Below are 13,223 nucleotides of genomic sequence, written 5' to 3'. Positions count from 1 at the left end.
TAGTAGTTTCATTGCATGCCACTAATCTTAGTATTTTTGTAAAGAGTAAATACCCAACTCAGGTCTACCCGTTCCACTCCACTCAGTATTTTATAAACCTCTATCATCTCCTCTCCAAGCTGAAGAACCCTAGCCACTTTAGCTTTTCCTCATAGGGAAGTTGTTCGATCCCCTTTCTTATTTTCATTGCCCTTCTCTGTACCTTTTCTAATTCTGCTATATCTTTTTTGAGACACAGTGACCAGAATTGCACACAGTATTTGAGGTGCGGTTGTACCACGGAGTGATACAAAGGCATTATAACATTCTCATTTTTGTTTTCCGTTCCTTTCCTAATAATTCTTAACATTGCACACTGAGTAGAGGGGTTTCAAGGCATCATCAAAGATGACACCTAGATCCTTTTTTCTGGTCAGGGACTCCTAAAATGGAACATTGCATTACATAGCTATAATTTGGGTTCCTTTTTCCTACATGAATCACTTTGCACTTGCTCACATTAAATGTCATCTGCTATTTGGTTGCCCAGGCCCCTAGTCTCGTAAGGTCCTCTTACAAGTTTTCACAATCCTCTTGCGATTTAACAATTTTTAATAACTTTGTGTCATCAGCAAATTTAATTACCTCACTAGTTACTCTCATCTCTAGATCATTTGTGTTAACAAGCAGCAGTCACAGATTGTTAACATAAATGTTCTAGAGATGGGAGTAACTAATGAGGTAATTAAATTTGCTGGGGAACCCCAGTACCCTTCTCCATTGACAATACTGACTATTTAACCCTACTCTCTGTTTTCTCTCTTTTAGCCAGTTCTTAATCCACAAAAGAACACTACCTCCTATCCCAAGTCTTTATAATTTCCTCAGGAGTTGTTCATGAGATACTTTGACAAATGCCTTTTTAATATCCAGACACAATATCAAGCATGTGTCTTACTGCAGCATCCGACCTCCTTCATTAGGTCATATTTCTGGGGAGGGTTTATTTGCAGAACTGAATGACAAGAAAGTTGTTTTTTTCACCCCTCACTTACAACTGGATGTTTTGAGGTAAAGAAAGTAGCTCTCAAATGTTAGTCAGAAATGTCTTAAGTTAAAGCAATACATCCAAATAGGAATATTTTGGCTTTTTCATTGTTCACTTGTTAAAGTCACTTTGAGGGGCATAATCGAAAGGGATGCCCAAGTTTTCCTGATGACGTCCTCGCCAAACATCCCGGTGGAGGGGCATGGAAACCCGTATTATCGAAACAAGATGGACATCCATCTTTCATTTCGATAATACGGTAAGGGACACCCAAATCCCAAAATGTAAGTCGTCCTTAGAGATGGTCATCCCTAGACTTGGTCATTTCTGATTTCAGTGATAATGGAAACCAAGGACACCCATCTCAGAAACGACCAAATGCAAGCCCTTTGATTGTGGGAGGAGCCAGCATTCCTAGTGCACTGGTCCCCCTGACATGCCAGGACACCAACCGGGCACTGCAGTGGACTTCAGAAATTGCTCCCAGGTACATAGCTCCCTTACCTTGTGTGCTGAGCCCCCCCAAATCCCCCCAAACCCACTACCCACAACTGTACACCACTACTAAAGCTCTTACAGGTGAAGGGGGCACCTAGATGTGGGTACAGTGGGTTTGTAGCGGGGTTTGGAGGGCTCACATTTACCACCACAAGTATAACAGGTAGGGGGGATGGGCCTGGGTCTGCCTGCCTGAAGTGCACTGCACCCACTAAAACTGTTCCAGGAACCTGCATACTGCTGTGATGGACCTGAGTATGACAAAAAATATTTTTAAAGATGTTTTTTTAGGCTTGGAGGGGGTTAGTGAACACTGGGGGAGTAAGGGGAGGTCATCCCTGATTCTCTCCAGTGGTCATCTGGTCAGTTCAGGCACCTTTTTGTGCCTTGGTCATAAAAAAACAGGACCAGGTAAAGTCGTCCAAGTGCTCATCAGGGACACCCTTTTTTTTCCATTATGGGTCGAGGACGTCCATGTGTTAGGCACGCCCAAGTCCCACTTCACTATGCCTCCGACATGCCCCCGGGAACTTTGGTCGTCCCAGCGATGGAAAGCAGCAAGGGATGCCCAAAGTCGGCTTTCGATTATACCGATTTGGGCGATTTGTGTCGAAAGATGGGCGTCCTTTTCTTTCGAAAATGAGCCTGCTAGGGAACTTATTTTCACAATTGCAATTGATTTGATTTGCTTACTTTATTTATTTTTTGTCTATTAGATTGTAAGCTCTTTGAGCAGGGACTGTCTTTCTTCTATGTTTGTGCAGCGCTGCGTATGCCTTGTAGCGCTATAGAAATGCTAAATAGTAGTAGTAGTAGTAGTAGTAGTAGTAGCCGCATAGATGTCGACATCTACAACAGATAAGGGAACTTAAACATCAATGTTTCATCTTTATTTTCAATGTCGCTACTAGAAGGTGCAATTATTATATTGAAGTAACGTGCCCCCTGCTGGCTGGGTTACACATTGCTGAGCATCACATATATTTACATGAATACTTTACATTTTTGTATATGTTTTGTAATTAGTCTCTTAATTATTTGAAGATTAAGTTAAAACAATAACAATTTTCACCCACAACTACAATTTTAATGAATAACCACTGCAGGCAGATTTCCCATAATGTAAATCCAGATTCTCATACAAGGGAGTGTAGGGTATCACAGAGGGTGCACGAAGCAAAATGGTCAATAGGATTCAGGTCTAGAAATTATTATGAGCCCCATGGGGAGGATCAGGGAAGACTGGAGAGCGCATACCAAGGTCCTTCGTAAGAATACAGGCAGAGGGATGAGGGAGACAGAAACAGAATCCAAAAATGTGATGAGAAATATAGAAAATGATGATAGAGGTAGCTTGGTTGCTCTGGGCCACCAACTTTAGAATGACCCTGTGGAGGCATGATCTGGTGTGGGGACAAGGAGAACAATGGTAGAAGGGGGGCTCAGACATATAAGGTTAGAGGGGAGGAGGGATGTGAGTAGGTGGTTCAAATGGCACAGTCATATCTAACTGCACACTGGGTATAAGCAGGACAGGAAGAAGAAAAACAGAGTAAGAGGAGCCACACATGGACAAAGCACAGTCCCTCATGCCGCTGCCCACTCTAGCCACCAGCCTGCATGCCCAACTTCCCACCCACATAGGAAGCAAGAGGCAATAGTTAAGTGAATCACTATATGGATAATTGCAGGTTGTGTGCTAATTTGGCATGTGCGTTCAAGTTGTCATTCATTAGAGAGAGGGGGACTGAGAAAGTCAATGCACAAAAAGAGGTGGGGATAAGAAGCACTGTTGGTCTGCTTGGGGAGGATGTACCATTGGTGCTGCCTAGCAGGTAGCGTCAGATGATGGTGTTCTGGAGAGGAGACTAATTCTTCAGATGTGGAACCTTGCTGGGTATGTGGTGAAGATAGTGTGATGTCAACATTGAGGTCCCTTCAGAGTGTTAAGGGATCAAATGAGCTGGGTAATGTGAAGCATTTCAAACTCTGAGAGGAGGGGGGGTCTAAGAGAGTGCCTGGAAAAGGCAATTAGAGGGGAGGGGATGCAGCAGAAATGGAAGTTATAGACTAGATTCAGGCATACTATATACAAATAAAGCTGCAGCCAATTTATCACCCAAATTAAGTGTGATAGACATTATTGTGTATAAAGGTGACTATGTTCTGTTATACCAGGGTTGGGCAAACCTTTTGACCTAAGGGCCATGACTGTATGCGTGGCCAACGCAGATCTGAATGTACCCTTTGGAGGTCTGGTCCTCCCTTCCCTTTCCATGAGCTTAGTACTCCCTCAGCAGATCCAAGCATCCCCCCTCCCCCTGCCCAGCATCTTCCTCCCTCTCCCTAGTATCCTCCTCCTACATGTTAAGGTCATGATGCTTGACTCTCTCTTCAGCCACCCATGTGGCTGTAGCTCTTTTCTCTGATTACTCTGTCAATATCATGGAAGGCTTAAAATTTTCACCTTTAATGCAAATTTAATACACCACTAAAGGTGGATATTTCAGACCTTCCATGATGACATCACCAGGGCTATTACAAATTTTAAAAAAAGCATAAATAGGCTGAAGGTAATACAGGGAGGAATGAGTTGGCCAGATCTGGCATGCAGGATGTAGTTTGCCCACCTTTGTCCTATACAGTTCTGCCAATGCACCTCACTGACCTCTAGAGCCCCCTGCTACTGCAGTACCGAGACCCCCATGCACAGTTCTGTCAATTCATCTCACTGTTGATGCCAAGAATCCCCTACTTTTGCACTAGTACAACTGTGCATGGAGGTCTCAGCACTGCATCTCAATGCAGACCTCAGGAACCCCCTTCTATTCCAGTACTGAGACCTCCATGTATAGCTCTGCTAATGCACCTCTATGATGACCTCAAGAACCCCATGCTACTGCAGTACTGAGATGCCAATTCATCTGAAGATCACCCTGCTATTCCAATACAAAAACCCCCATGCACAGCTCTACCAATGCACCTCAAAGCTGAATTTAAGAACCATCTACATTCCAGTACCCAGTCAAAATAGTCCCCGACAAAATAGCCCCTGACATAACAGCCACTGTCAAAACGGTCTGCCCACAATATAGCCCATGACAAATTAGCGCCCCCTCCCCCGACAAACGGGCCCAATCAGGCTGCCCAGAATATGGAACTGCATTTTTTCCTAATAATCTTACCTTGCCAAACAGGATAAGGTTGATAAGACTATGAAAATGATGACAATATATATATATTTTTTAATTTGCATGTTGATAGAATAGTTTCCTTAAACAGCAGAACAGATCATGAATACCAGTTGGTAGCTATAGAATTGTGTTTATTGATGTATGCTTTATACAATGCAATGATGGTAGGAGCCTTTACCAGTGAAGATTTCACTTGTAGTTTATCATCTTTTTTTCTTATGTGTTATTTTTTTCTAGGGGGCTATTTTGTCTAGGGTTACTTTGTTAGGGGCTGATTTGTCAGGGCTATTATGTCGGGATGCCCTCCCATACACATCTCTGCCAATGTACTTCAGTGCTTACCTCAAGAATCCCCTGATATTGCAATAGGGAGACCCCAACACACACATGAAATAGGGCTCTTACAAACAGATCATGCACCTAAGTCCTGCCCTACAGCAGAAAAAAGAGCAGTAACAGGCTGCACTGCTTCCATTTCTACTTACTTTTACGCACTTTGGACGAAAGAGAGTTTATGACAACTAAGAAGGATAAGAAATGGCTTCAGTGTATGGTGAGCTATGAAGTGAAAGAATGAGAGACTTTAAGCAATATCAGAAAGAATGGTTCAGGCCCTATCATGCCTGCTAGTAACTGTGGTGTGACGCTGCAGCTTTGCATCATCACCGACATGTATCCACGGCTCCTGCCGAGTTCAGAATAAGCAGCTTAAACTACCTGGCAGCAGAAAGTGTAACAGGATCCTCACACTTCATATATGAACTAGAAGGCCAAATGAATTCAATATTTTTAATGGAATTTAAATTTACTGTGCACAGTTATTTCAATATCAGGTTTGTGTTGTTATTACTATCATTTTTATACATTTGAAATTGTGCGTCACATCCAGAGAAAAGATCAAGGTAATTTGGTCAGAAAACAAATTAAAAGAACAACCGAGGTTTACCTTTACATGCACCCAAAGGTTATTATGATGACTGTGAAATGCTTTTCTGACCCATGAGTCTCTTTCTCCTCTTTTTACAAAGGAAAAATCACATCCATGTAAAAAAAACACAGTGACTCCAAAGAAAATCCAAACCAGATAGGAGGCAAACCACCACAGATTTCCTGACTGGTGGGTGTGCTTTGGAATTTCATGTATCAAGTTTAGATGTTACCACCAGATCCACTAAGCATAAAGAAAAATACAAGAGAACCCCCCCCCCCCCCAACCCTATTCAACTTGAATCGGCCTAAATCCACCTGATTGACTTTGAACTTGGATTATGGTACACCCTGTGAGGCCTGTCACAGCAAATACAGGTCAGGAAAACAACTCACAACACAACATATTGTGTTAAGCATATACCTAGAAATACAGGAATGCTGGAGACACAGTCACACAACACCATCCCAGGTGCTGGTACAAATATATGTCCCTGGTAATCTAGACATGACTCTTAATTCCTCCAGACAATCTGTATGTGTGTGATGTTTAATAATGCACACTGGTGCTCATTTATTGTGTTTTGTTAAGCATCTGCCACTGTTCTCTGCAATAATGAAATAATCACAAGCCTCTGCCACAGATTCCCCTTTACCCATGATCCATTACAAAAGCCGATCACATCATAATCTTCTTATTCACCTCACATGTGTTATTATTAGCCATGTGAAGCTGGGAAACCTGAAAAGACAAACTTACTGGAGGGCAAAGAAAAGAGTTAAAGCCATAGCAAGGGTCGCAGAGGGACTGAGCTGGGCCCAGGGCAGAATTGTCGCCACCGCTGTCCCATCCCCCCTCAAAAAAAATCATTACCGCCACCACTGCCCCCCTGCCCGAAGTACCTTGTCTGGCCCTGCCAGCTGCAGGCAGCATGGCTCCTTCCTCTGCCCAGCATTGCCTGCCCCTGCAGCTGCTTTCCTCGGGTCACACATGCTCAGTCTCAAAACTGAGCATGCACAGCCTGAGGGCCCAGCCGCTGCTAGGCAGGCAATGCAAGGGGGCCCGGCACCACAGTTTTCTCTCTCCTGCTCCTATCGGGACACGATCACCCGGGTCTCGTCAGGAACAGGAGAGAGAGAGGGAGACCCCTGTGCTGGCCCCCCCCGGAGGCCCAGGCCTGGGGAATTTGGGCCCCCCTGCCTCCCTCTCAGCGGCTATGGCCACAGCCCTCATTAAAACTGAGATCTGGGGTTACACAGAGAGGCAGCAGTGGAGTCAGAATTCAGAGCTCCTATCCCCCCAGTCTCTGGCCATTAGAACACACTCCCTGCCTTTCAGTTCCTACAAATAGCAAATGGGTCTATGCCCCAAAAATGGCAAGAATAAATCAAGGTCAGGTTTACATATAAAGTAGCACATATGAGTTTATCTTGTTGGGCAGACTGGATGGACCATACAGGTCTTTATCTGCCGTCATCTAATATGTTACTGTAAGTTACCATCTCACATATAAACAAGGAAGTAAACCAAAAGAATAATTCATCTGTCAAAATGAAAGAAAAACAGCTACCCATGGCAGATCATGACAAGGACTGTGCACTGCCTGCAATTTAATATTGTGTCTGACAGTAGAAATGACAAAAGATTCCTTACAGAACAGTCTCCGAGTCTGAAAGCTGACAAACCCAGACACAGGAAATCTTCTTTCCCTAAGAAAGTCCTCTTTTAAATAAGCAACCATCCTCAGAGTAGGAGAGCCCAGCCTCCCCTGACAAACTTCCTTGCACCTGTTATTGAACCACAAAACACAAGATGCTTGTCTGCTTTCCTTTCAAATGTGTAAGATTCCCCACAGCTGAAGAACAATGATTGCCAAAGGTTTGCCTGAATTTGCCCATCTAGGATCCCAGTGGACCCAAACCAACCTTAGTCCCACCTGATTAAATGGCAGTGCCAACATACTTCTAATACTTATCACCAAAGTACAGCACTGTGTATATCCAAAAGCACACAAAAAAATAAGTAGTCGGATGTGAGATGCCCTCGCCCAAAGAACTTACAATTGAAGTGCATACCTGAGACAAGGGAGAATAAAGTGATTCACTCAGGTTACAAGGAGTGGCAGAGGCAGTATTCAGACCCTGACTTTCCTGGTTCTAAGCACATATTGCTCTAACCTTTGTGCCACTTCCTCTCTCAAGATGCTTAATTACAGCTTCACTCAGGAAGGCACTGACTGTACCACCAAATATCTATGACCAAAATACATAGAATCAATATAAGCAAGTCAAAAGACTGCCGCATTTCAGCTGCAGTGATTCACTGGAATTAAACCACCTAATTACACATTTGTTGTGTCCCTCCTCTGAAAGGAAATCAGGTTGGCTTCTAAGGGTGACGGTCAGATTTCACTTCTGACACCTGTAAAAGAAAGTCCAGGGTCCCTGCTTTTGTTCCTAACAGAAATGGCAAGATATAAGTTCATCAAATAAAAATATAGAATCTTTCTGTGTATCTCACCTATTTTCCATGTTTCAGTCAAAGGCAGAGAAAATGATACATTTACTAATCCAGAAGGATATATATGACTTCCACAAATAAAATCTGCTTTACCTTATTTGCACAACACACATTGGGGCTAATTTTCAAAACAGAAAAATGTCCAAAAAGCTGCACAAAGCAGCAGATGGGCTTTTTATTTTGCCAACACATCTAAATTGCTACTTTTGAAACCCATTTTTAAGATGGTTTCCTATGCAGTTCGTATGCAGTGCATCCAAGTCACAAGGGGGCATATTAGGGGTGGGATCTGGGCGTTCCCCAAACTTGGACATTTTTCTGCCATAATGGAACAAAGCAAAAACGTCTGGGGCTAAAAGTTAAATGGCTGGTCTAGACCTGTTTCAGTCACAACTAAATGACTGAAGATCAAACACTGGCTCACATTGCCTGTGTAAAAATATCATGGAAATCACATAGAAGAAGCAGCCTAAACCCCAATTTTTATATAAATGGAGAAAAAAGCCTCAGAGTCGCCACCCAGCCAATCACCTCTCGGTGGAACTATAAGGCATGAGCTTGGCGTGCTATATTTGCATTCTATGTTATTAGATGGAATCTGTGTCTCTCTAATAGTTCCATCAATTAGATACAGTACATCAGTAGAAGGAATAGTGGATACACATAGTAAGAGTTAGAATTGAGATTTAAAGGCTCAGTTAAATGTGGAGCTTTTTTTAAAAAGCTAAATGATGGCACGCCGACCTCATGCCTTATAGTTCCACCCAGAGGTGATTGGCTGGGTGGTGACTCTGAGGCTTTTTTCTCCACTTATATACAAATTGGGGTTTAGACTGCTTCTTCTATGTGATTTCCACGATATTTTTACACAGGCAATGTGAAGCGGTGTTGTATCTTCAGTCATTTATTTGATAAGCTTGAGTGCACCTTTACTCAGTCACAACTAAGTCACAAAAAGGTGCCCTAAATGACTACTGGAGAGATTAGGGCATGACCCCCCTTACTCCACCTTACTGACCAAACCCCCAAAGATGTGAAAGAAACAATACATACCAGCCTCTATGGCAGCTTCGGATGTTATGGCCAGTCCTATTAGAGCAGCAAGCAGGTCCCTGGAGTAGCCTAGTGGTCAGTGCAGTGGCCTGTAGAGAAGGGAACCCAGGCCCATATCCCACTCCATTACACTTGTGGTGGAAAGTGTGAGCCCTCCAAAAACCTACTGTACCCACATAAAGGTGACACCTGCAGACAAAAGGGCTATTGTCAGTGGCGTACCAAGGGGGGGGGGGCGGGGGGGGGCGGTCCGCCCCGGGTGCACGCCGCTGGAGGGGTGCCACAGCACGCGCCTGTCAGCTGACTTCGCTGACTTCGCTAACTTCGCTGCAGCTCCTTCTGCCCCGGAACAGGTTACTTCCTGTTCCGGCCGGGGAAGAGGGAGCTGCAACGAAGTTAGCGAAGTCAGCGAACTCAGCTGACAGGCGCGCACCGCGGCACCCCTTCCCAGCGGCGTGCACCCGGGGGGGGTCATTTCGCCGGGGGGGGGGGGCGCTGCACCCGGGGGGGGGGCGCATCGGCGATCCGCACCGGGTGTCATGCCGGCTAGGATCGCCACTGGCTATTGTAGTGGTGTACAGTTGATTACAGTGGGTTTTGGAAGGCTCACCACACAATATAAGGGGGGTAACAGTGAGATGTGTACTTGTGCCTTTTGATGTGAAATCCACTGCAATGCCCCCTAGGGTGCTCCACTGCTCTGCTGGGATGTCTATGTGGTTAGTATACTAAGAATGCTGCCCCCCCCCATAAATCCCAATGGCTTGTTTTTTGTGTGTTTTCCCCTTGGACTTTTGTCCCCCTAAAAATGGTCCAACAAGGATATGTGCAAAACGTCCAAAATCGGATTTAAACATCATATTGAAAATGCCCCTCCACATATTGTAAAATCCACAGCGCTGACCTAAAATTTAAAGGCAGTCATTCATTAATGAAACACTATGATTTATTTCTTTACATTGAGTGTTTGATTCGTGTTCATCCTTAACAGATCCTGTTCAATATTCTAGTGTTAGGGGATTCAGGGGCATCCCATAAAACAACAACAAAAAACCCAAGGAAATGTTTTGCATAAGGAATATTATATTTACAATAAGATTCAATATATGTATATTTTTTTTTTGTTACATTTGTACGCCGTGCTTTTCCACTCATGGCAGGCTCAATGCGGCTTACATGGGGCAATGGAGGGTTAAGTGACTTGCCCAGAGTCACAAGGAGCTGCCTGTGCCTGAAGTGGGAATCAAACTCAGTTCCTCAGTTCCCCAGGACCAAAGTCCAAATTCCTTTCATGTATGCGGAAGAGTAACCTTTTGTCCATAATCTTCTCATAGCTATAAGGAACAGATAGCACTCCTGTTAAGATCATTTTTTTTGTGCCCCGCAACCCGAGGGGAAGATGGTCAACCTTCTACTGCAAAGAGCCCTCCATATTCCCAGCTACTAGTTTGTCTGATCACATGGGAGAAGGGACGGTGCAACTTTAAAATCACCTGAAGGTTTTACAGCTTCCCTTATCTTATTCTCTGAATTATGTTGAAAGGAGCCACATTCTGCCCATTATATAGTGGCTACTTCCTTCTTCATACCACAAGAGGGGTATGATTCTTTCCTTTTCCACAGCAAGATGATTTATAATGATTCCCTCGCTCAGCAGAGCTTGTGCAAGCTGGCTTCTAGTACACTTCCCCCAATACATCGTAACACACAAACCACTGCCAAAAGACATTATTTGTACAGTAAATGCCCATCCAAAAGCTCTTGCGGTGATGCCAATGTCTAGGAACACTTGCTAATAAAGTGCACTTCACTTCTAAGGCTTCTCTATCAGATGTGAAATGCTATTTCTCAGCACTGCAGACCTTCTGAAATTAGTGACTTGCTCAAAAGTCTGTCCTCCTCCCACTGCAGGGAGTTAAATACAGGCATTGCAAACCTTTAAAGTTAGATATCAAAAAGGTAGCATTAATTCTGCCTCAACGAACACGTCTTCTGATGTACTAAACACGTTTCCCAGAAACAGACACATGAGTGAAACCTACATTCAGCACCATGCAAATACGTTCCTGCTGTCTTAAAGCTAAATTATATTGGCAGTATAGGGCATTTCTCCTTTTCTCGGTAAGACACTAAATAATGTCAAGTAAATAAAAATATTTGTATGTATAACAGCCTAAGCAGTACAATAAGTATGAAAAAATATGGGGGAAGTTGCATTTTGCCTTAAACCTTTCGTGCATACTTTCAAATATTCATCAGAACTAGAAGCTTCCTCTGGACAAAAAACCACGCAAGATTCGAAGCCTGCCCTGCCTGTGCTGTAGCCCATATCCATCACAACAAGGGGTAAGAATCTGCCCACGTACATATTTGTACCCCAGGGCAGTATCGGAGAACAACCGGCCATCCCTGCTCAGCTGGGTTTTATGGAAGCCACCAAAAGTTTAGCACTTCAACTGTATGCGGCTGGCTACCTACCCGAGTCTTGGGCTAGTCCTCCTTGGTAAATGGCTATAAAGCCATAATCGTGGTGGTACCCTGCACCTGCAAACTGCCCTAGCCCACTAGAACACATTGACAACAAAGCCATAGTGGCTAGCAGATGAAATTCACTGCCTTCCCGCGAAAGGACAAAAGCAGCTGGAAACAGCGGCACATATCTGAAAACAAACTCGCAGCCTCGGGAATCCTGGAAGGGCGAGCACTGGCCTTGATGAATCTATTCAAAGCCAACCTTGAAACAAAGTTTAAACGTGCAGCACGCACATAAAGCAATTTGGGCTTCAGAGGAACAATAGGTTTTCCTTACTCCCAGCCTCATTATTTCAAAAAGATGCTTTTTGTCCTTTGCAGTCCCTTTACCTGGGACATCTGCGGCCTGAAGTTGATGTCCTTAAGGTCGATAGATCCAGGTGACAGGTTATACAGGAGCTGGCACAGAAGGACCCCGTCCCGAAGAGACTGAGCCAGGTCAAAGGCCACCGCCGTGGGCCACACCACCCGGTGGCTCGGGGGCAAAACTTTGCAGTCTATGAGCCAGCGTCCGCACTGCCTCCACTCCTCCATGGCGATGGCGAGCGGCGGGAGAGCCCCCCGGCTCACAGATCTAGCAGCCAGCCCCGTTCAGCATAATCCGACGCTGCTCCCGGGGAGGGGGCTGCACATCTGGCCCCCGGCCAGCCAGGCTGGCATGTGCAGGAGCGGTGCACCCGGTCCAGTTCTGGGATCGCTCGTGCACCGGGGCCGGCGGTAGTCAGAAATAATCCACGAGCTGACCGGGTTCTCCACTCTGCATACAGCCCGCGCGCCCGACGAGAAGGAGGAGGAGCGCGCGTGCCCGTGCCTGCCCCTCCCAGCTCTGCTTCCTTTTTCCTGTGCCCCCGTGCTGGGAGGGGGAGCGGGCGGATGCAGCTGGAGGCCCCGTCCTCTTCCCTGTAATGGCTTTAGGGCGCAGAAGAGGGATTAGAGACCAACCTGCCTGCCAACTATGCATCAGCTGCCCCACGTGCCTTCATCGGAGCCAAGGGATCACCTATTTGCCCAGCGCACATGGGACGAAAAAGGGAGATATACATGGCACAAACAGGAATAGAGAACAAAGAATCAAAACACTATATAAGAATGCAGAAAGAATAGCGAGTATTTCTCAGCATCCCGACAGCTTTCTCCATCAAACTTTAAACTATTTAGCATTTCTATAGCGCTACAAGGCGTACAGCGCTGCACAAACATAGAAGAAAGACAGTCCCTGCTCAAAGAGCTTACAATCTAATAGACAAAAAAAAAAATAAGCAAATCAAATCAATTAATGTGTACAGGAAGGAGGAGAGGAGGGTAGACGTGGGCAGATATCTCTTCGCATGACCGAGTTATCCCGGTGTCAAAACCCCAAGAGTCAGTGTTCTAGACTCAGCTTGTTTCCTACTTGGACTTGGTTGTTTTGGAACAAAACTAGGAAAAAGCTTTGAAATATATAAATACTAGTAAAAAAGGCCCGTTTCTG

The 13,223-nt window shown here is 44.9% G+C and overlaps 1 protein-coding gene across 2 annotated transcripts in view; it reads right to left on the bottom strand.

The window, feature by feature from the left end:
* VAV2 (vav guanine nucleotide exchange factor 2) overlaps positions 1-12,530 on the bottom strand; it is a 362,905-nt gene extending 350,375 nt beyond the window's left edge. For both annotated transcript variants that reach the window (XM_030207689.1, XM_030207690.1), the window contains exon 1: positions 12,083-12,530. In XM_030207689.1, coding sequence (XP_030063549.1) covers positions 12,083-12,286 — 204 coding nt within the window. In that variant the 5' untranslated portion in view covers positions 12,287-12,530. The remainder of the gene's footprint in view (positions 1-12,082) is intronic.
* Positions 12,531-13,223: the final 693 nt, after the last annotated feature.

The sequence above is a fragment of the Microcaecilia unicolor genome, chromosome 6, assembly GCF_901765095.1.
Source record: "Microcaecilia unicolor chromosome 6, aMicUni1.1, whole genome shotgun sequence".
Lineage (NCBI taxonomy): Eukaryota > Metazoa > Chordata > Amphibia > Gymnophiona > Siphonopidae > Microcaecilia > Microcaecilia unicolor.
The sequence above is the reverse complement of the archived record's forward strand: the minus strand, read 5'-3'. Positions and strand labels throughout refer to the sequence as shown.